The sequence below is a fragment of the Uranotaenia lowii genome, chromosome 3, assembly GCF_029784155.1.
Source record: "Uranotaenia lowii strain MFRU-FL chromosome 3, ASM2978415v1, whole genome shotgun sequence".
Classification (NCBI taxonomy): domain Eukaryota; kingdom Metazoa; phylum Arthropoda; class Insecta; order Diptera; family Culicidae; genus Uranotaenia; species Uranotaenia lowii.
This window is the reverse complement of record NC_073693.1, coordinates 54,532,354-54,556,366: the sequence shown is the minus strand read 5'-3', so window position 1 is coordinate 54,556,366 and position 24,013 is coordinate 54,532,354. Positions and strand designations below refer to the sequence as shown.

The 24,013-nt window shown below is 35.1% G+C and overlaps 2 protein-coding genes across 3 annotated transcripts in view; both read right to left on the bottom strand.

The window, feature by feature from the left end:
• Positions 1-1,536: 1,536 nt before the first annotated feature.
• Positions 1,537-23,485, bottom strand: LOC129751738 (guanine nucleotide-binding protein subunit beta-1). Of its 2 annotated transcripts, none has more exons than XM_055747412.1 (3): positions 22,891-23,485; positions 21,955-22,353; positions 1,537-4,433 (listed from the first exon to the last, which is right to left on the bottom strand). In XM_055747412.1, the coding sequence occupies exon 3, from the start codon at positions 4,158-4,160 to the stop codon at positions 3,138-3,140; it is 1,023 nt and encodes a 340-aa protein (XP_055603387.1). In that variant the 5' UTR covers positions 4,161-4,433; positions 21,955-22,353; positions 22,891-23,485; the 3' UTR covers positions 1,537-3,137. The 2 variants fall into 2 exon arrangements, with proteins under 2 accessions (XP_055603387.1, XP_055603386.1); XM_055747411.1 differs by having other exon boundaries at positions 22,887-23,484.
• LOC129752194 (proton-coupled zinc antiporter SLC30A1) overlaps positions 22,199-24,013 on the bottom strand; it is a 67,928-nt gene continuing 66,113 nt past the window's right edge. Inside the window, exon 8 of the mRNA XM_055747983.1 lies at positions 22,199-22,353. Coding sequence (XP_055603958.1) covers positions 22,199-22,353 — 155 coding nt within the window. The remainder of the gene's footprint in view (positions 22,354-24,013) is intronic.

Here is a 24,013-nt window from a genome sequence, read left to right as displayed (position 1 = left end):
CAAATTCAGTGGATAACAAGTAGCATTTTAGGCAAACTTTTGATAACTTACCTAGAAGTCGTTCGCGGCTGGGGACTTGTTGTCATCATTACCGGGCCTCAATAACGAACTGCGGTGGTTTGTTTTATTTTTCCTCAATTTTCATGCGAATTTATATGCTCTCGTAGTGAGTTTTTCTGGTTTTTTTGTTGTGTTTTTTTTTGGTTTGGCAATTACATGTAGCGAATTACTTTTATGTACTTGTTCATTTTCTCGATTTTTCCGTCCACTTGCACTTGCTTTAGTTTTTTTTTGGTTTGTTGTTGTTGTTGTCGTGTGTGTGTAGGTTTAGCTGATTTGTTTTTCTCCTTCTTTTTGGTTTACTTTTGCATTACTTTATTTGATTCAATTTCTGTTAGTTGTTTTCAATTACATAGGTTTGTTTCACTTAAGTGTTGTGTAAAGATGCGTGTTTGTGTTTTATCATGTGAATGTATCTCTTTGTATCTTCTGAGTGTGTGTTTGTGTGAGTGTAGTATCTGCTTGCGCGTTTTTTATGGTGCTAAATGCCGTTTCGTTTTGTTTTGTGATTCTTGAACAATCTCGATTTCACTTCTTTTTTTATCGTTACTATTTTGTTAATTTACTGATATCTTCACGGATTTTTGCGAATGCGTTTATTTTACTTTTTTGTTCATTTTCATACAATAGTAGAGTTGAAGAATTGAGTCGCAATTCGTTATGGCTATAGAAATACATATTTGCGATGGCTTGTAACAAACTTTTTTTTTCTTGCTAGTGTGTGTACTAAAACAGGCATAAACTTTTGTTCGGTTCGATCGATAGGATTTGAAATAAAAGTTTTCAGCTTTTTATGGATTACTCCTGAGAGTAGTGAAGAATACCAGGAAAATGTGAAGGTTAGGAAAGTTACATTGAGCTGTTAATGCCAAGGTTCACAGCCTAACAGAACTGTAAAGTTTATCTCTTGAACACAATTCATAACGCATTCGTTAAGACACGGTTTGCTCAGCGCATGCGCATTCCATTTAATGCAGTAAGAGTTATAGTACGGATACATTGGAATTCATTTAAAAGTACAACGTTTACACACAGTTTTGTTGCTTGTTTTTCTGTTCATAGGAAAGAGAATGTATGTAGATCAATTTTTAGAAGAGGTCCAGCCTCGGGAAGATTTCGTTTAGCAGTATCAAAAAAGTTAAGAATCCATAGAGTTCCTGTTGTTATAATAAAAGAAAAGTTCTTTTTTTTCCTGCCACATTAATGGTACTGGGAATATTTTCTTCAATGGTCACCTCAAGCCACTTTTAATATCGCAATTACTAAAATCAATCAAGAAACATTTAAATAAAAAAGAATTTATTGGTTAACAATCCATACCACTGTCAAACAAAATCTTGTAAAACTCATAATTATTTCATCAAAATGTAAAATTGGGATTACAGAACCCAATCTATTGAATAAAAAAGATTGAAAACATTGGGTCAGATGTGACAAATGACCTTTTGATCGTCAAACTGAATGATGGCGCTTCGGTTTTTTTTGTAAGTGATTTTTATTTGAATGAATTAAGTCTTTTGTAACTAACACAAGCAAAGGCGAGAAAGTTTCGTACGAATTCAGATAAAAGCACAATAAATTTGGGGGTATGTTTTCAAAGTGATTCATTCTATATTGCCATTTTGTTCTATTGCAATTAATATGGTTAGGTATGCGTATCATTATTTGCGTTCCGATGAAGTTTAACGTTGCAACTTTCTATTTTTGTTTGTTTGTATGGGTTGTTTTCTCTAGTGTTACACAGCGGACAAATGAAAGAACCAAAACAAATCTTCAACGTTTCCTTCGACTCTTGGTTTTTCTTTCTCTATTTCTTTATTATCATGTTCTGAATGGTTGCTGCTGTTGTTTGTTTTGTTATGATGTCTGCTGCACGTTCTATAAATGTATATACGATACACAAAACACTTATTCAATATACATAAGTACACGAAAAAGTAACCGCGCCGCGCCATTGCCGTATTGTAATACTTTTCGCTCATCCGCCTTCCAAACGTTCCCTTCTTCCGTTGGTGTCGTTTTGAATGTTTTTTAATTTCTTTTTTTTTTTTTGTTTTCTGGATTATGCGACAACAACGGTCCTATTTTCTTATTTGTTTCTTTTTTTTGTTCGAGTAGGTTTCCTATAAGTAAGATTTTTGTGTGATATATGAGGACCTTTCGGTTTTCATTGGTTGTAAATGTTGTTTTTTTTTGTTAGTTTTAATTTTGCATCCACTACTACTTTCGTCGACGAATCAGTGCAGTTTTGTTCGCTATTTTTTTTTTCTTCTTAATTTCATCCAACTCCGAAACTTTACGAGGCATTCGACTAGATTTTTTTTTGTTTGGTTGGTTGTTTCAATATGATATATGATACATGGACATTCTCTAATTGGCTACACTGGCTTCTCCATAGCTTGGTAATTTTTTTTCTTCCGCCATGTTGAATTACTTTAAGCAAAATGTGTGAAATGTATACTTATACGATTTTCGTTACAAGGGAAAAAAATATCGCGTTTGTGTGTGTGTTTGTGTATTTTGTGTGAATAAATAATTGTACGTTTTTGTTCACTTTTCTCTTTTGTGCAAGCTTGGTTTCAAAAACCGAAAAAATGCTGCAGTTCTTAATTATTTAGAAGAAAATTACAGAATAAGAAAATACACGTATAAGTACTATTGTTAGATTATTTGAACGAACTGGCAAGCTTGACGCCTTTTCCACGTGTTCACACCTTATCCTTATTTTTTGTTTGTTTCTCCATGAACTGCCGTTTAGATTGTAGAAGCATTGTTTTTTCACTTTTTTTTTTTTAATTATGTTTTTTTAGTGTCTATAACTGAGAACTACATTCCTTAAGACAACGAATAAGAAGAAAATATGTTTGTATTTTTTTTTTCGTTATTTTACATGTTAAAATTTTGAATTCCCTTTAATTTGTTAGCTGTTACATTTCTTCTACATAGATTACTTCCGACAGTATGTGTTTATGTTTCCATTCTTGTGGCGCTGATTTGCTCTTTTTTATATAAAAAAGTTATATAATTGTTTATATCATAATATTAAAAGTTAATTATTTAAAAAAAGACTACCACGCTTAGTTCCACACCCGGAGGAAGGAATCCCACGACCCGGTGGCAACGGCCATGCCATTTTCCGTTACCCCTAAACAGGAAACGCGGTTGTCGTGGCCTGCTAGGATGCCGGCACGTTCCGCTTTCAGGGTGTCCCAGACGTTGCAGTTGAAATCGTCATACCCGGCCAATAGTAGGCGGCCGGATTTGGAAAACGCAACCGACGTGATGCCGCAGATAATGTTATCGTGCGAGTACATGGCCAGTTCCTGATCTGCCCGGATGTCGAACAGTCTGCAGGTCGCATCATCGGAACCGGTCGCAAACGCGTGCCCATTCGGGAAGAATGTGACGGCGTTTATATCGCTCTCGTGACCCGGAAACGTTTGCTTACACTGACCCTCCCGAATGTCCCAGAGCTTGGCCGAGGCATCGCACGCTCCAGATACGAACACTCGGAATTGCGGTGAAACGGACAGTGCCATAACGTCTCCGGTGTGTCCCAGGAACGATGTACACTGCTGACCGGTTTCGATGTCCCACAACCCGCAGGACATATCGCCGGAACTCGTCACAATTTGATTATCGTCTAGGAAGCGGCAGCACGAAAGGTACCCGGTGTGGCCCGGAAGCTCCCGCGATACCCGAACGTTGCCCTCCCGTGTCTTTAGATTGTAGATCGAACAAATATTGTCCAACCCACCGCACGCTACGAAATTACCCGACGGAGCATAAGCACAGGTCATGACCCACGATGAGCGCAAAGGAATCGCATGGACCTTGTTGGTCGTGTGAGAATCCCACACGATCAGCTTTCCATCCTGGGATGCGGAAACCAGATTCCTAGAATCACTACCCCAGTGCATGGCATAGATCTTTGCTAAATGACCTCGCAACGTACGCCTGGTTCGCATCTGTATCCTGCCGATCGGTTCTAGGTTGTTGGTGGCCTGGACCAGTGACGTATCGCAGGCTGCCTTCCGAGCGTCGCGGATTGCATTCTTCAGCGATTCCGCTTCCTGTCTAAGGGCCTCTAGCTCATTCATGTTGCAACTTTGCAGTGGATTTTCTTTAACTAATATAGAATTTACGATTTGTTAAGCTTAGCGCTACTTACAGGTTACTGGTGAACTTTTAAACTATAGAATGAACACGTGTTATGTTTTTGTTCGGATGTTGAATCCTGACGATGTATCCAGCCAGGAGATGCGATTTTTTCTACTCTAATCGTGTGATCTGGTAATACCCATGCGGCATACAAGTTGTTCTTCGATTTCGGCTTCACCAGCTAGCAGTACGCAAGGTCGTTCCTCGGATGCCTAAAATGTGAAATAGTGTTTGAGTTTGTATTTTAAAGAGTTGTACACATTTTATAAAACTACCTAAAATGTTAAGAACACTGCGTCTGAGTATGACATTTCAATTACCATATTAAACCTTATAATATTATGACGATTTAAAAGGGATAATTTCGCGCCAATCGAAAACAGTTTGAAACATGCTGGCCAAGAATCAGAAAATAATCAACATGATATGATAAGATTGTACAAAAAAATTTTGTACAAAACTTCATTTTCTTTCAACAGGTTTCCTCAAAGCATTTATAAAACGACGAAAACAAAATCCATCTGAAAAGAGAAACTTAGCTTAGCTTAGCTTAGCTTGATTGACTACTCACATTCACCTTTCATCATTGATCTTGAAATGCAACATGAAAAATATTCTAAATCAATAGTTCCTAATAAGCTTAGTCAACCTTTTAATTTTTTTTTATCGATATTAAAACACGCGCATTTCAAATTCCATAATCGCAAGCGTGGCTCAGTAGAACGAATTGCACATCGCCAATGGTTGGTACTCCTTGATTGACCGAGGCCAATAATGTTGTCCATAGGTCAAAAGAATGGTATCTGGGATTGACAGCACATTCACAATGAACAAAACTTATGCTCTCTCTTTACACATCAATAACGGCGCCGGCCACGTCCTAGTAGTCAATGGATAGAAGGAAAATAGAAGGGAAAAACTATTGAAAGAATAATAATTCACGCTTTAGGACCGAGGTCACCTCTGCATCGTAGCAAAACAATTTTTGTGTGGATTGGGTAAAAGGATATGATCAGGAAACACTTTTGACTAGTGTTATGCAATCTGGGTTAAAATCCTATTCTACTAAGCTCTTATGATTTCGCATTGAAACTCTTCAATTCAAATGAATTTTTAAAACTAATGTCATTTTAAAACTGTTTTAAGGCTTACTGGAAAACTAAAGCTTTCAATTATATCACAAATTTATCAATCAGAGGAGTCAAAGAACTCTTTTCAAAGATCATTTTCTACCCGACTTCAAATGATGATTAGGAATATGCGTTTTGAATGTTGCCATAAAAAATGTTTTAATATATTTTGAGAACTGAAACAAATTTGTTAGTTTATTTGTTTATTTAATTTAAATTGCCGTTTAATTCTTTAAAAACAAAATTACTCAACTATCATCAACTTAACAAGCTTGGTTCTTAAATTAAACGGTCCAAATCTTTTCAAATATATATACGAATTCTTACAAAAAAAAATCAGTAACCGCAAAGAAAAGTTGGAAAATTAATAAACTTTTTATATTTTTCACCCACCACTTACACCCAAAATTCAGCCTCTGTGCCAATGGCGTGTAGTCAATTACATAGCATCATCGGTACAAGAAGATAACGCGACCGGTGCTGATTCGATTTGCTCCCACCGGCATTAACCTCCCAAGTTAACCGAATTGCGTTTGTCTGAAAGAAACAAAATAAAAATGAATTCACGTCCCTCCCAATCGCATCACAAGACGAAGAAGGATAGAAATAAATACCGGCCAACACCAGGCAGCCAGCGAACCGAGCACTGTGCGTGTGTAGCAAAAGCAACAACAAACATATTCCTTCAATTCAATCCGCCGGCAAACAACCACGGCCAAGCTGTGCGTGTGTATGTAGTAAAAGCAACAAAAAAAACATTGCTTCAATTCAATCTACCGGCAAACAACAACGGCTGAGCTGTGCTTGTGTATGTAGCAAAATCAACAACATGTCTGTTCAATCAACTCTAGTAGAAACGGGTCGAAACAAGTAGAAATGGATTGATAGTTGATCACCTGTCTCTTTCCAATTGACTTCGACCGACTTCTACCAAGTCGAAACTAATCCTGCTGCCGAGCTGGATTGGTTTCGACTAGTTTCAACTTGCTCCATTGAACAACGACCTGACTAGTTTCGACCAAAACATTGGCTCGTTGAACATCTATCAGTTAACAGAAACCAGTTGAAACCGATTTTTACTAACGATTGAACGAAGCTAACAAAAACATTCCTTCAATTCACAGGCAAACAATTATCGGCCAAGCTGCCCGGCTTTAGCAGCTGTGTATATGTAGCGTGTGTATGTAATAGCAGGCAGTAAGCAAAGCACAGTTCTCATTCAATGGGTTTCCCGTTTCCCGTTCCCCTTCCCCTTTCCATTCTAAACAAAGGAATACCTTGAAAGGAGGCCAAACGCCGGGAAGCCTCCGTCGTGCGTTATTTTTTTGTGATTGATCGGTGGCAGAAAGCCTGAAGCTCGAATAGTACACTGGTTAAGATGTCGGTCTGGCAAGACGATGTAATTGGTGATTTGAGTTCGAATCTCCCTACGGCGCTGTGGTTATTATTTTTATTTTCTTGTTTCTGGGATGGATTATCCAATAGGAACGAAATCCCATAAAATGTTTTTCTTGTTTCGCTTGAATGTAGTGGTCATGAATAATTTTGGTTGGAAGCCGAGTCCTTATGCCAGTTACGGTTTTTCAAACATACCGTCTTCGGTACAGTGCACATTTCAGAGCATTATCGGCACAGAGATTTGCTAAAAAGGCATTGGATTTCTGCAACCTCTTCTATGGGTGTAGTGAAATAGCTAGTCCATTTTCAAATAACATTCTCATTCACCTATTTTCACTAATCGTCAGACGTAAAAAATATAAGGTAACATTTTAGAGCAGCATTTTAGAAAGAATGTCATGTGCCCGAAACGTAACGGAACAAGAAACGAACTGTTTATCAACCGACAAACATCAAAGTTTAAAAAGATTTAAAGATACTTAGCTCCTGATTGATTTTCCGCAGCTTTTAACTTTTGATATATTTTCTAAATCTAGCGGTATCCATCGGAAGTACGAAAACATCCTTTTCGGCTTTCTCCTTCGATTTTCACATATTTGGATCGTTTTTAAAACTGATGGATGGCAGGTTTCTCCTAATGTGCACTTTACAGGATCATTTAACTTTTTTTATTTTATCACAAATCATGAACAAAATTTCAGGAATTTTGGCAGGAGAAAAAAAATAGCTGCTATTTGAACCAAGGCCTACTTCGAACTCATCCCTGAGTCCTGAAAGTCGAAACTTTCGAAAAAAATACTCTATACAGTTTTGAAGTTTATTTAATGCACAAAAATGTTTCCCATTAATGTACAAAAATTTACGACCCGGGTGCCGGGAAAGTTGCTGATCACGTCACGAAATAAGGTTTTATTGTTTGGTTTGCTCTTAACTCACAATTAATTTTGAAATCTGCCAACCTTAGCGATCATCAAGATCATGGTGAGAGCTTTCCAAGAAGTATCATTACTTGATAATCGGTCCTGAAATGCATCTGCGCAGAGTTTTATCTTCACGTCACGCTTTTCCAAAAACCCAATGTGGTTTTATTTGAAATATGTTTTAAAGCACTTTCTTCTAAATTTTTGCTGCAGCCCTTCTAAATTATGCATTTTTGGAAACGTTAAAGAATGCTGTATCCAAAATTGTATATTTGATGAAGGTGTATTGATTTTTGACGGAGTTTCACCAAAAAAAAAAACAAAATTGGCAAGTCAGTTGCCTCCTAAGCCGATGTCCATGAGTTCGAGCCAAAATTTCATTCAAAAAACACCAAACCACGAAAAATGTATTCTATGTTATACAAAAAAAATCAAAATATTTTTCATTTTAATTTTAGCGTATTTGAGAGGTAGCAAGCAAAATCTGCATTGTTAAATACTTCTCAATAGATTCGTTTTTTTTATTTTGATATGGTTATAACTTTAAAAAAAATTAAGCTTAAGAATAGGCAAAACCAAAAGACAAACTTCATTTCCAGCTTATTGGAATTTCCTGGATGATTTAATATGCCAAATTTCTTCTCCACTCAAATTTCCATAAAGAATTGAAGCGCGTTGCTCTAATTCAGGAGTCAACAAAATAATCTAAAATTTAACACTGATTCTTGGTGACCCAAAAGGTAGCGAAATATCATATGGGAGCAAGAAATCAATTTTATCAGTGGTCTTTAATGTATACACACAAACACACAGAGAAAGGCGTGTTAAACTGTTTAAGTTCAAGTTGTTTCATTAGGAATTCTTTCGCTACATAAACTTTCAGTAAAACCATATTTGATTAGTGCAACACATGAAAACATATTTTTTATAAAAATAAAAAAGTACTTGAACTTATATTCAAATATATCGGAGTGCATAACATTAATTTTAAACTTCTTTTTTGTATTAGGTGAATTAATTTGCAATAAAACTTCAGAACTTCATTTTTGCGTATGATCAACCAACGGTATTGTTGTTATATCTAGCGCATTGGTAGCCAAACCATGGCCCGCGACTGACTTTTTGTGGCCCGCGAAGCTTTACCCGAAATTACAATATTCTCAGAATTGATTTTTTTTTCAACCATTTAAAAAATATGTTTCCTTAACCTACACCAAAAAAAATCGAAAAAAAGTATAAGAAATCTCCTTGCTGTCACATAATATTATTTTGAAAAAAAAAAGCAATTGTAATTTCACTTTTTAAAATTATACAGTTTCATTTTGCCCATTAAAGACACTTTTTATCGTATACTCTGCAATGTTTTCCGCTTGTCTTTTGCTAACTTTATACCACTCATTGGAATTGAAAGTGATTTCTACCGTTGTGGAAGCGTTGAGAGTTTCAAGCGAACTCTCATTTTCTATTTGTGGAGTTTAGAAAGCCTAGCGAAATTATATTTTTACAGAAACTTAAACTAGTCGTAAATTGAATTCTATTTCTGAATTCTGATAAACTTTGACTATCCAGTAACAATTACAACTTCACAACTTCGCAAATTATTTTAAAATAAAGAAACACCGCTAAGGAAGTATATAAAATTTTATATTGTTTTTTGTTTAACATCAATAGACAGAAATAAAAGAAAAATCTAAATTTTCTCACATTTTTAGCCACGTTTGTATTAACAAACAAACGCAGTTATTATTTTTTCCATCCTATGCACAGAAAATTTGTTTGTTTATTACGTGTCACTGAAAACCGCAACCTTTAAAATAAATCACCTGTAATTACCAAAACCTGTAATTTCAAATTGTTTTCCTTGAAAGTTAACGGAGATTCATTTATTATTACAGCAAGCGTCTTGTAAAAAAGTTGTACACCAAAACTTAAATTTCACGTAATCATGTTTTTGACCTGTAATATCACGGTAAATGTCCTGCTCCTTTTTGTTACAGGACATTTGCGTAATTTTACAGGAAATAATTTTTGCTGTGTGGTTAATTACTTTTGAAAGCCAGTCAAAAACCCCTCAAAAGTTACAAAACATTTTGAAATTTTATTTTTGTACAACATTGTGTATTTTTCATGGAGCCAAATTTTGTACATGGTTTATTGAAATGAGATTTAGTACAGAAACAAATAAACAATTATCGCTTAAAGTTAAATATTTTTGCACTTTCATTACATCTCTGCTTATTTCGAATGAAAAAAATTTTGTTCTCCCTTGCAATATTAAAGCTTGCTGTGCTTAATCTGGATTGAATGAATCGCTTTCAAAAATTAAAGGGATTTATTGGCTGGTTTAAAAATCTATGAATTAAAAATTTTCCATTCAAACCTTGGGGCGGTCTCATGTTCATTTTGCGTTTTAAATGTTTAATTCTTTTTTATAAACTCATAAGCAATTTTTGAAAAGTTTTCAGAAAATGTTGTAAATTTATTTTTCGGCATATCGGTGAAAAGTAGTTCTGAAATTGATGAAGATGGATAGAGAAGTGAGAAGAAAATTTACAGATGTTGAAAAGAGCGAAAGAGCATTTTTGCGAGGAAACTTATTAACGTACACCATACTTTACCCTGCAACATTTCATTATTTAGGAGAAGTAGTACCGGGATAGAGGTGGCACTACCTTAACCTATACAATGAAATCTGGTTGGCCCGAAGCAAAAATGATTAATAAAAAGATTCCCGACTCTTACGGAAACCGGGAGACAAAAATAATAAGCGCCACCATCAAATATGACGGCAGAAATGCAACTAAAACACAGCGAACACTGTTAGCAGAGAAAACTCATGTATTCCAGTTTTACCACACGATGGAAAACATGTACTAAACTGAGAGTTTTCAAGCACAGCCATCATATGCCATGTTAACAAAAACTCATTTTGGCACTCAAAAATGTGTTGTGTCAAAAATGAGGGTGCGCATTATTTCATAACTGTGAATTGTGAAATTTGTGAGACATATCAAAACAAAGTTTTATTCTGTGAAGTCAAAGTTAACATATTGCGAACCAAATGTTTATCTCGTATTTCATTTTTTGCCTGTTGAGTTTTAAGAAAAAAATCAATGTTTCCCTAATGAACAATGAACTAATCTTCTTCATAATTAATACGGCACTTGAAGTAACTAAGGATACAAAATTTGTAGTTTTTGTTCAGTGGTTTCTATCAAATCGCGCTTTGAGTTACAGACTTCCTCTTACTGATTTCGTTGCGATCCTTAATGTTTAAAGCTAAATTTAGTTCATAATTTTGTTTAGCGTGTTGAATTGCTATGAAAAAAATTAATGGAGTTTATGACGAAAAGCTTTTCCACGAAGGAATAATGATTTTGTATATTTCTCGAATAGTTATTCTCAAATTATGATTCGCCATATACACTGTAAATTTTTGCCTCGATTTCCAGCAAAAAAAATTGCTGGTAATGTTCAGCAATCCGAATTTTCGCTGGAAACCAGCAATCGTTTTTCAAATTGCTGGATTGTTCAGCATTCGGTTATGTGCTTGTCATTTTTGCTGAAAAATAAGCAATCGGTTTTCAAATTGCTGGACTTTCCAGCAATTGATCCAGTTTGCTGTAAAATCAGCAATCGAGTTGTCAATTTGGAGTTCGTTTTTGTTTCGTACGCTGAAGTAAGGTGAGATTCTATTTTACGAATTAAGGTTAAATTAATATAATTATTTTATTTTCCTCTATATTCTAGTAACCAGGCATCAAGTCAAGGGTAAGTTTTTATTGTACAGGTAGATATTCCATAGAAGATACTAATCAAAACTTTTTTTACAGGTGGCGGATGATCAACATTTTGGCACAAAGCGGCCACGCCAGAGCCGGTGTTAGAAAGTTGTGGAATAAAAAGATTTTTTTGGAAAATAAATTAATTCCTTATTGAAAATGGGAGAAAATAATTGTTTTTATTGCTTATTATATGCACAGCCAATATTATACTTTAATTTTGAATTGAAATATAAATTTCATACTAAATACTGCCGGTTGTGCTGAAAGAAATAGCTGGTTTCCAGCAATCTGGATTGCTGATTTTCCAGCAATTTGAATTGCTGGAAACCAGCATTAACGTTTGCTGTTTTTTTCCAGCAAATGAAATTGCTGGAAATTTTGCTGGAAAGCCAGCGGGACAAAAACCAGCAAAATTTTGCTGGTTTCCAGCAAAAAAGAATTTGCTGTGTAGGTATAAGATCACATAAGATTTTTATCTTTGTTGAGATTAATTATCAACTTAATAACTTTGTAAACTTAAATGTTTCTAACATTATATTTACTAATTAAATTTACGTTTTTTATTTCAATAGAGAAGTATGAATGCGAGTTACTCAATTTTATGAGACTGTTGCATAATTTTCTTCAAAACTGAATCGAATTATTTCAAAGTGTATCTGCTTAGTTTATTTTTAAATTGATTTAAAAAACATCAGAGTGAATCTTGAGTTAAACGTCATTTTTCATACACGCAACGATCATTAAACACAATTAGTGAGAAATGTTGACCTTTTCCGTCAGGAGATGGTGCTGATGTTTGTAAAAAGAAATGTCTGTTGGAATTTGTTCGAAAAATGGGAAGAGTTGGGAATCTTTATATCTACTATCTTTGCCCGAAGTCTACATGTGGTGAACACGTATACTCCGGACGGGCAAAATATGGCGTACGTTAAGCTCCAGAAAGCTTCCTTATTGCGCGCAATGGTTCCATCGATGCGCTAGCCGTGTTGATATTTCGTTATCACGGCCAGCGGTGTTTAAACTCGCCTCGGAAAGAATCATTCGGCTGATTTTTTCCGAGTTTAACTTGTTGTGTGCAGATTGATTTTATCTTCGTTCCAATCATGACGTGATTGCACACAAAACGAAGAGAACAGTTCCGAGTTGATGTTTTCCCCTCCTCGCAGGAATAAAATCACACCAATGAAACAACAGAACGAAGCTTACCGTACACGAATGCTCACGAGCGATCGTTGCCCGACGGACCGAGTTAACATTCCTCGCACCCTTCTCTCGCTCGTTTCCCGTTCCCTTGTATCTATCACTTTTAGCCACGCCCCCATGCGTTGTCCGATTGATGTGTTCGGCTGCCGAACGAAAACGATTTTTTCTTTAATTCGCTGAACTGTTCGTTTGCTTCGCTGATGTTTCTCCCCCGATTGCTGTTTACTCCTGCCGAGTTTACCCGAAGCTTACTTCCTGATGCTTTCCGAGTTGAACTTTAGATAGCATCATTGCAGATTGAGTTTAACGAAATAAAATCGTTCTGCAAAGAAGGGCAAAGTGCGAGTATGTAGACTCGCGATTTTAACATCTCTGAATCACGGCATGAATGCACTATATGAGTGCTAATCATTAGGGTCAACGGTCCAATTTGGCTAAGCCCGAATTATTTTGAACCATTGATTTAATTTGATTTTTAAAGCCTATTATTATGATTTTTAAGATAAGTTAACCACCGTTAATTAATTTTGTAAATTTATTTTTCGGCATATCGGTGAAAAGTAGTTCTGAAATTGATAAAGATGGATAGAGAAGTGAGAAGAAAATTTCTAAATTATTTGTTGGACACAGAGAATGTGGATCCAAAACAAGCAAATAAAAGTCTTACAAAGTTGACTGAAAATATACCTAAGGTAATCCCGGCGTATACATTATTATATAAATTAAACATAATTATTTGAAATTTGGATATATTTCGCTCAAATTTAGATGTAGGGGAACTGGGTATAAAATGCGCAAGAGGCAAGATTTCACAATACAAACATTTTTCAAGATTTCTGAAAATGCCAGTCTGTTCAATTTACACTTTTATGCGTTTATAAACATTTGTGGACCTTCTAAGTTTTCTATAATTCGTAAATTTGACGAAAAACGAAAACAAAATTTTTCAGAAGCTTTTCTTGCGATTTTTCAACGTTCCTCGTAAGGAATTACGGCATCTATCAGCAAAAAAACCTAGCATATGTTCCAATTATGAACATTGGTCTTTACAATCATCACACAACAAAAAAATTCCTTATTCAATTATTTTTTCTGTTATTTTGAACTATTTTTGATAAACATGTCTAGACAGGGCAAAACGCACCATGTCAGTTAATCTTTAACACTAAACGTACCGGAGGCGGTCAAATGACGGTTTTTGAACTTTAAACGATGATAACGCCTTATATAATTGTTTTTTCGCAAATTTAACGACAGGACTATTTTTGTTTTTGAAATGCAAGTATTTTTGCGTTTTTAATTTTTTTTTAAGTGTTACGGTTTTCGAATAACGTATGTGGTATTAGACTGAGTCGATTTGGGGTCATTTTGGAATTTCTCAAACCCTGGGGTCTAAAAAGCTTCGTCTTGGTCCAAAACTCATCCATGATTTTTTGCAAAATTTTTAAGTAACGTTTACATGAGTAAATTTGAACTTTTAAGTTTGTATGGGAAAATTGAATATTTTGTACTGAAAAATCAACATCATTTTTGTTTCGTCTGAGGAACCGAGCCAGCTGATGGTTTTTGTGCCAATTTATAAAATTCCTAAAGGAAATTTTCCGCTGAACAACTTTGTCCAAGACCGTAACTTCGTATCTTATTAGGTAAAAAAGTTATTAGCTGTTTAACAGGGGTGTATCTTTTCGCACTGATAAACAATAAATTCAATTGACATCCCTGCAGGGTGCCTAGCGAGGTATTGCGTATCTACTTTCCATGCAACACTTCGCGAGGCTCAAGCAGTGATGTCAATTGAATTTACTTTTAATCAATGCGAAAAGACATACCCCTGTTAAACAGTTAATAACTTTTTTTCCTAATAGAATTCGAAGTTACGGTTTTCGAAAAAGTTGATCAGCGGAAAATTTCCTTTAGGAATTTTATAAATTGGCACAAAAACCATCAGCTGGCTCGGTTCCACAGACGAAACAAAAATGATGTTGATTTTTCAGTACAAAATATTCAATTTTCCCATACAAACCTAAAAGTTCAAATTTACTCATGTAAACGTTACTTAAAAATTTTCCAAAAAACCATGGATGAGTTTTGGACCAAGACGAAGCTTTTTAGACCCCAGGGTTTAAGAAATTCCAAAATGACCCCAAATTGACTCAGTCTAATGTGGTATACCTATTCATACCGCGAGCGGTCAAATGACGGCAAACACCGTTTTCGCTAAAACTCCCTTATTTCTCTACCGATTTCTACCAAATTTATAGTTTTACCAAACTGATAATTCGACTCAAATATGTTTCTCAGACAATTTTCAGCTATAATCAATAACTTTAAAGTTATTTACAGTACAAGAAAAAAATTATGAAAAAACATGCTTCAGGAAAAATTTGTAAATCAGTTATTAAGTGCTCGAAAAAAATTTCACTTAGTGCCTGAGAAAGCTGAAATTAGAAGCTATATGTTGCATATATGGAATTTTTTTTTAAAAATTTTCTAAGATCATGGCCACAAAAAATGTAAAAAAGTTGTGTAAAACCCGTACTTTTCAATCAATCAACCGCCAAAGCTGTTCCTGTTACAGTAGAAAATTTTGAAAAAGTGAATTGAAAAGTAGACGTAATTTGTCACATTTTGGCATCTTTAGATTTTTGAAATACGAAGTACATAAGTTATGACGACTTTTCAAAGGTAGCTGTTTTTCGAACTTTTTATCAATTTGGATTTTCTAAGACAATTCCTACACCTAACCTCAGCTTTGCACTGGATTTTGAGTACGTTAACGTAAGGTTTAGGCAATAAAACTATATGCAAAAGAAAGCAAATTTCATACCGGTTCTAGTGGTGTAACTGCATTGGCGGTGCAATATAGCTTCTAACTTCAGCTTTCTCAGGCACTAAGTGAAATTTTTTTCGAGCACTTAATAACTGATTTACAACCTTTTTACTGAAGCATGTTTTTTCATAAATTTTTTCTTGTACTGTAAATAACTTTAAAGTTATTGATTAAAGCTGAAAATTGTCTGAGAAACATATTTGAGTCGAATTATCAGTTTTGGAAAACTATAAATTTGGTAGAAATCGGTTGAGAAACAAGGGAGTTTTAGCGAAAACGGTGTTTGCCGTCATTTGACCGCTCGCGGTATGAATAGGTATATACAAAGTGTCGGTATGTTTAGTGTTAAGCATGTTTTATATTTGTTTAAATTTATATGCAGTTCATTACAACAACTTTAAGGATATTCATATGTTGAATTGGAAAACATAGTCTGAATATGAACGATATTTAAAGTTCCTAAATTTGATATAGATTTAATTAACTATTCACAAAAATGTCAGTATATGTGGCAGCACTGCGCGTAGCAATACATTTTTCCATCTGTGAAGTAAAATTGAAGTGTTTTTACCTGGAAAACACTTTCGGAGGCACTTGAATCAATAAATACTTATTAAACGTTAAGCGGCGCGTTTGGGTACACACATATGCGCACTTTGCCCCTATGAAATGGAAATCAGACTTTAGAAAGCCTTTCAAAATTCTACGATTAAGACGTTTATAATTGGTATAAGTGTACCTGTTTGTATATTTCTGGTGAAGAACAGTTCCCTTTTTAAAACTATTGTCGAATTGGATTGAATTCTTCATTTACGAGTAATAAAAGATTCTTCTTAAGGTTGGCGTCTTACCCCCAGTACCCCTAAATGTCGAAAGGAAATAGTCTCGAGCCTACTGGTCAATTTCAAAAACTTCCTGCAAACCACAGAAGAAAACCGTTTCGAAACTACAGGTGAAAGGTTTTTCTGAGCTGTTTTTCTATCCTGAGTTCGTCCTTAAATTTTCAGCTGTTGAAATAAAGTACGAAATCGTCCCGACCACATGAGAAAAGATCAAAGTTTGTGGGTAGGCTTTATGAGCAGTTAGATCATTTTCAATCAAAACAAATTTTGTAGATTTAGAGATTATAAAATATTTTTAAGGCCTCTAACCAACTATAATTTTCTCATTTGATTTTTGTTTATATTAATCGGTTGAATAAATTGTTATTTACAGACAAGGAATTTTTGCGCTTTTTTTCTTCATCAACTTTCTTAAGTATTATACAAAATGATGAAACATCAATTTAAAGCTGAGTTTAAATCCAAAAAGCAATGTTAAAGCAAAATACTAATATTTTTTAATAGTCAAACACTATTTTTCTAGTTTTAAGTCATAGATGGCAGCACTATCTTGCCAATTAACCAAATTCATGCTTATTTTCGAATATCCGGGATTAATTAAGGAGTGCTGGATGATTTTGGTCGAGAAATAAATACATGTACCTTGTGAATGCTTTGGAAATTCTTAGATCACTAAATCCAAAAAAACAAGAATTGCATAAAGGTCACTAAAAGTGAATTTTTTGGACCGATTATCAGAATAAAGTTATACTGTGCGATGGAACTTGATGGACCAGATGGCTAGCAGTATTCTTGGTATTATTTGCAATTGAATCGGAAGTTGAGATGAGCAGGAGTTGGCGGTAGTAACATTTTTGTGCTGGTGATTCTTTTACAAACCCGGAAAAGCTTTCTGCAGCGTGAACTTCCACAAAACTGTGATGCGAAAATACATCAAAATGATGAATATGGGCCTTAATAAACCTGGAAAATCAATATTGAGACCAAATTTGGTTTTAACTGCAAGATTGTGCTGCCATCTACGACTAGAAACTGGAAAAAGTGTGGTTTACTTAAGGGGGGGGTAGGGTCTAGCGGGTATAAAAAAACACCATTTTCACGATTTTTTTCTAGAGCTATCGTTCAAACAAATGTATTCAAATTTTTTGCATTATACAAAGGATTGTTAAAAGAACATTTAGTTATTTTTTCGTAGAAAAATATTGAAAAATGAGCCAGTGACGGAGCATTTTCGAGGATGCCTTTTAGAAAACAGGATTTGCGGTGGACACTGTATCTCAGCACAGAATCATCTGAAGTAAAACAATCGGAGCAAAATATTTTTAATAGATGTTTTTCTGGACCCCAACGTTTTTGTTTAACTTAAAAATATTTTTATGAAATTTTTGTGGCTGTTTGAAGTAAAAACTACGATTTTTCGCTTAAAAATCCGCCATTTTTCACCTCTAAAATCTCCCCAAAGTAAAAAAAATCAAAAAAGAAAAACGTTGGGGTCTGGTATTTGATATGTAGAATATATGTTCCAAATTTGAAAAGAATCGGATAAGTAGTTTTCAAATGACGATGTCCACGGACTTTAAAAATGTGCTTTCGAGAAAAACGCGTTTGAAGTTTCTGCTCTTGCATTCTTGCAGTATTAGATAGGAGGGGATAAAGGCCTATAACTTCTACAGTTTTGCTTCAATTGACTTGAAAATTTGACACAACATTCTTGAAATGTTTTACAATAATAAAATAAAAAAATAAAAAAATCGATTTTTTGAAAGTGTTAGACCCTACCCCCCCCTTAACAAAATCAAAGTTTTTTATTTCCAACCTATTTTTTTCTGATTCAAAGTTAATCCCTAATGATTGTTTCATCATTTCACGTCATTTTAATGAAGGAAGTAAGTAGTTTGGAAAAGAATTACAGCTCAAATATCAAATTCCTTAACGCTAGAAGAGCATCTCTTAAAACCCCCTTTTAATACCATTGAAAACCTTTGGAATTCTGGAAATCTCCTTAAAATGCATTTATCTATTCAAATAATTCGTAGAAGTATTATTATTCACTTTTACACAGTAAATTTTTTAAAATAATCTTGTTTTTGTTGAAAAACTCAAGTGGTGCTATTCTTATTTCGCACCCTTTTTCACATTTTTGGTCCTCAACGCCAATTGCTACGTCCAAAAAAAATAAACTTATGCTTGATTTATCAGTTAAGCAATTCAAAACAAACTGTGGAAGAAAATTTTCGTAATTTTCAATCATTCATATTTTAACAAGCAAAACACATAGTGGTGCTATTCTTTTTCGCTCACTGTAGAAATACAGATCCAGTTTAAAAAAATGAGATGCGAACCCATTTTTTTAAATTTTGGTTCTCAATTAAGCTCCTGAATAAACGATATAATCTTTGAATTAAATATTTGATTGGTGGAGAATCTCATGTTTTAAAAATGAATCCTTCACATGCTAGACTTAGAAGCAATAATGTGAATATTGCATTTCAAGACCAATTGAGAGAATACTCTTAACCTCCCCAAAATATCTCCGCAATTGCCAGATTCGAGGTTTCCTTGAACCCAGGGTGGCCATTGAATTTCATTTCTTTAATTTCCCTCGTTTTTTTTCAGCATGGTCTCAACCATAAAAAAGGTTTCCGTTTTAGGTTTTTTATGCGAATTTTTCAAAGCAGTGATAATATAAAAGAAAATAGTGTATGTAAGTATGTAAGTTATTTCCTATCTGAAACTTACAGTCCCTGGAGTGTCAATTTGACACTCCTGACTACAACCAATATAACTTTCTTGGTTCCCAACCTATTTTTACAAAATTTTAGTTTTGGAAACCTCGTAATGTAACTCAAATATGTATGTTTTCCAGAGAATATTCAGCTACAAAATTTCAGTTTTCCGTTATTCAAAGTCTAAGAAAAAATCCGAATAAACTATCTTCGGAAAAAATACTGTAGATCAGCTACGGAATGCTAAAAAAATACACATAGTGTCCGAGAAAGCTGAAGTTAGAAGGATATATTTTTTGAAATTTTTTAAAATCATGACCGCAAAAAAAACTAAATAAAAAGTAGTGTAAAAACCGTACTCTTCAATCAATGAATCATCAAAATTGTTCAAGTCTCGCCAGATAAACCTTAAAAAAAAGTTTGGAAAGTTGGCGTAATTTGGCACATTTTTGCATTTTTAGATTTCCCAAACACGAAACACAGAATTTTTGAAGAATTTTCAAAGGTAGTTGTTTTTTTTTAACTTTTTGCTATTTCTCAGATTTTCTAAGACTTAAATTTAACTTTGCATTGGTTTTTTGAGTATATTAACGCGAGATTTCCGTAATAAATTTATTTTCAACAGAAAGCAAATTTCTTACCCATTCTAGTGGTGTAATTACATTAGCGCTGCGATACTACTAGACTATAGCTGTTTAAATTAAAGAGTGTCTAATTAACACTCAAGGTCTGATTAAGAAGTTTTTTACAGGGCTTTCAGAGAATTTCAGAGAATTTCAGAGAATTTTGAATGTCACAGAACACAGAATTTTGAAAATATCCACAGATTTCACCTATTTTTAGATTTTTGTACGTTTTTTGAAAATTCTCATCTTTTATGTCAACATTAATTTTGGATTTTCTATTTTGTATTGGAAAGTCATGATAAATTTTTTATTGATTATTAATTTTTCTGAAGTAAAATGTAAAAATGACACAATTTCTCATGGCTTTTCAATGAAATCAATGCTTTTTTCAGCACAGAAAACCGTCACAGAATTGTTTGGTAAAATCACAGAAAAGCTATTTTTTTATAAAAACACAAAATTTTTTTCGGCAACCTTGCTTTTAGGGTGCGTCCATAAAAAAGTAATGGTAAAAAATCAAAGATTTCAAAAATGTATTGAGGGTTCCTGATTATTTTTTATTTGGATATACCAGAATAAAGTTACAAGCCACCAAACTTCCAATTAGAGTAGGCTTGCAGATACTTTCAGAAAAAAGCGGGATATTTCACGAAGCGGGACACAGCCGAAAAAAGCGGGACATTTGAAAAATTCTTGAAAAAAAATCTATTGCTTAGCCAAACTTATTTGTATACCATAGGCCAAAGTTGTTCATAGGAAGTACACTAAGGTTTTGTTACGCGGATAGATTTTGCTCAGTTTTTTCTTACATGACTTCTATTTACAGGGTTTTTTGCCATAAGTACAATTATTTTCCACGGTTCGCGCGAATTAACACGATATTTGGGAGAAAATATTTCAAGTCTTACATGTAAACGGCGGATTTGTTACCGCGTATAAAACCTTTGTGGAATAACAAACATACTTAAAATTTGTTTTAAAAATTTGATAACTCAAGAAAATTTCCATCATTGTATACTTTGGACAATTGAGTCTAAAAAGGTGGTGTATAAAATAAGGCAATTTAATAAAAAATACGGCATGTTAGACATGAATGCCATGTGAATGGTAAAGTGTCTTAAATAAAAATAATAATAATTAGAGTTATTAATATAAATTATTAAAAATGCTGCATATTTGGTGAAAAAAACGTATTTGGAAGTTTTCTGTGTGAACCAATGAATTGAAATAGAGGCTAGAAGTTGATTTTTACTAGTGTAAGTCAGTGAACTTTTTAAAAGTTTTCCAAGGAAAAAAGCGGGACATTTTGTGGAAAAAGCGGAAAGGCGGGACATTCATCAAAAAAGCGGAACGGATGGAAACCCTAGGTTAGAGAGTATTGAGATGTATTTAAAAACAAGTGGAAAGAAGAATTTTGTACAAAGAGTATGAATTTGATATGAATATTTATATTAAACAGCCGCAATTAATTAAATTTAACATTTTTTTCGAAAAACTTTAGTTGAATCTACAACTTACGAGCTACAAAATTTATGGATAATTAGGACCACAATCAGCAGTTTTTAATCCAAAAAACTTATTTCCGTAGTTGCTTTTTAGGTGTTGTAAATGAGATTCAAATTCTGTTGTTCCAAAACATTCTCTTGGGGGTGGCACGGGTCTGCCCGGTCAAACCCAACCAATTATTTGTTAAAATTTTAAATTCTCACATAAATAATAAAATAAGCCCTAAAACTCGTGACTATGTGACACGAATTTATTGAAAGTTTATTCATAGTACATTTTTTCTAAACCTCTGACTTCTTTTCATATGCAGATAACGACCCGTAATCGGAGTTCCAATTTCTAAGGCCATTTTAATTACATTAATTGTAATTCGTTATTTCAATTATGAAATGAGGCATCTTTATTTATAAGTGAACAGGATTTGCACAAAAGCCATAAAAAAATCATTCCGAAGCTACTGGACACTGTACTTTTCAAGTAATAACTCCTTGATTTAAGGTTGTCCATCCGATTCGGGTTTTGGGAGGTTTTTTTCCTTCTCACTAGAACGGCTTTCGAGCCTATATTCATTTCCACGAAAATCGTTACTGACTGACTGAAGTAAACCATTGCAATCTTAAATATCTAGCGGCAGCAGCAGTCACTTCTTTGAGCCTTTAACGATATTAACCACCACCACACCCCAAAAGACAGAGAAGGAAAGCACGAGCCCTCCTGTCCCATCCTTACATACATATTACACTTTTTCCCAACCATACCATACGCACCGTTTTACGTTGTCCAAGTTTTCCACACACCTCGTCGTCGTCGACGTCGGTCTTGCACCTTCTGCTCTGCTCCACTCGCTGTCGTCGTCGGCGACCTTTTTCGTCCGCGCCTCTTTGGTCTTAGGTAGTCTCTCGCTCTTGTTCTACTCTTCTGCCGTTTGTACTACGGTAGCGTATTCGTCGTCGTCCTCGCAGCTTAGCTTAGTGCTCGTCACCGCACTTTTTTCTGTGCTACTCTTCTTTCTTACTCCACAATCCTGCCAGCAGAGGTGTTCGTCGATTCTGTCGTCGTAGACAACAATCTGGGCAGTGCTGGGGGTGGTGCTGTTACGGCTCCTGCTTGTGGTGGAGAATCAGCGACAACGATCTTCAACTGCTCGTTCTGAGATCCCACTCCACCTGTTTTTTTTTTTCGTTTTGTTTCGTTCCGTTTGCAGATTCGATGATTCAACAGTCAATGTTTAATTCGATCGGACGCAGACGAAAGGGGTGTTTGCGGTGACACAACAGATTTGACCCGTTCAATCAATACGAGGGGGGTAGATCATCACAAATTTGTCACACCGTATTGGTCGTCGGTCAGGAACAGAACAGAGCACATACGAGTATGCAAACCACACACAATATAATGATGCCGATGAAGGATAGCAATAAATAAAAAAAAAGATCGGAAAATCCAAAATTAGTTTTCCATCCAGCAGCAGCAGCAGTACAAGTGGTACAACACAGGGTTAGGCATATGAAAGACAAGAGTCACTCCTCAAGCATGGGGATGGGGATGATGGGGTAAAAAGGGGTGAGGGCAAAGCCACTAACTATTCGCTTGGGTGGGTAGACTGAGACTGAGACTGAGCCTTCGTTCCAGCCCCTTCGCCAATTAACAGCTATAGACTTTTCTTTTCTTTATGAAACAAATTAATCCCGATAATTACCAACTTGCATAACTAGAAGAGGGCTTTTTTCCTAGAATTTTGCATTTGGACCAGCCGTTTTGTTTTGTGTGGTGCGGCCAATATGATTTTTCACCGAGTAAATCCGTACAATCTTCCTACATCCGGACAAAACACATTCCGTCGCTCGATGACTCGATACCGAAAAGGTGGCGCAGTCCTCCTAACACATCAATATAATATCACTATATAGTTCCACCCTTTTCTCGAGATCCACCAAAATGTCTGCAGATATTCCAAAGGGGAGGAAAAAATCGTCCAGCACTACACTCCCGTTTTTCGCACACACAATTAAAGTCCTCAGGAAAAGTCCAGTGCCAGAATTTGGCGAATAACTAGTCCGCAAAAGTTAGAAATCCACTTTTAACCAAAGCGTCCGCGGAACAGGAAAACCTTTTTCCAAAATTTTCACTCCATTCCACCGTCTACGGGAAAAACTGTTGGGCGATTTTTCGATGGAAAAAACTTGATGCTGATGCTCTCGCAAATAGGAAAAATGACACGATGAGACTTCTTTTCCACGGCCGCCGCCAGTCGAAAACGAGCACTTTTTTCCTCTGTGGCGAGAACGGAAAAACTATACCAATATAGCCGCGACCGGGACGCATGCGTGTGATGGAGGATCATCCTCCTGTCGAAGGGGCGACTTTTCGAACCGATATGACATCGCGGCGAAAAGTGGGATATTTTCGACAATTTTCCCTCCCCCAGTTGTCGAACGGTGGAAATCGGGCTGTGCTTGAAGATTTTTCCGACAGCAGAAATTTCCCTCCCAGGTGGTTGAAACAGCCGTTAGTAATACTACTACGTTTATTAATTTTTATTCCCTGGAATATACTTGGGGTTACAATTGGCCATCTGTATCATAATTTTGAACTCATATTCGTATTTTGCATATTGTAGTCTGATGTACCGTAAATTTTTGTTTTGTTTCGATTATAGTCGTTTTACCATCTTTATGGCATTCGCGACTTTATATCAACGTTGCAGTTGGCGGAAAGATTTCCGGTACAACTGTGTTTGATGTTTATTCTTGGGCTCGAACGCCCGGACATCGGCTCAGGAGGAAAACGACTTGCCAACTGAGCTATTTCACAAGACTAAACTGT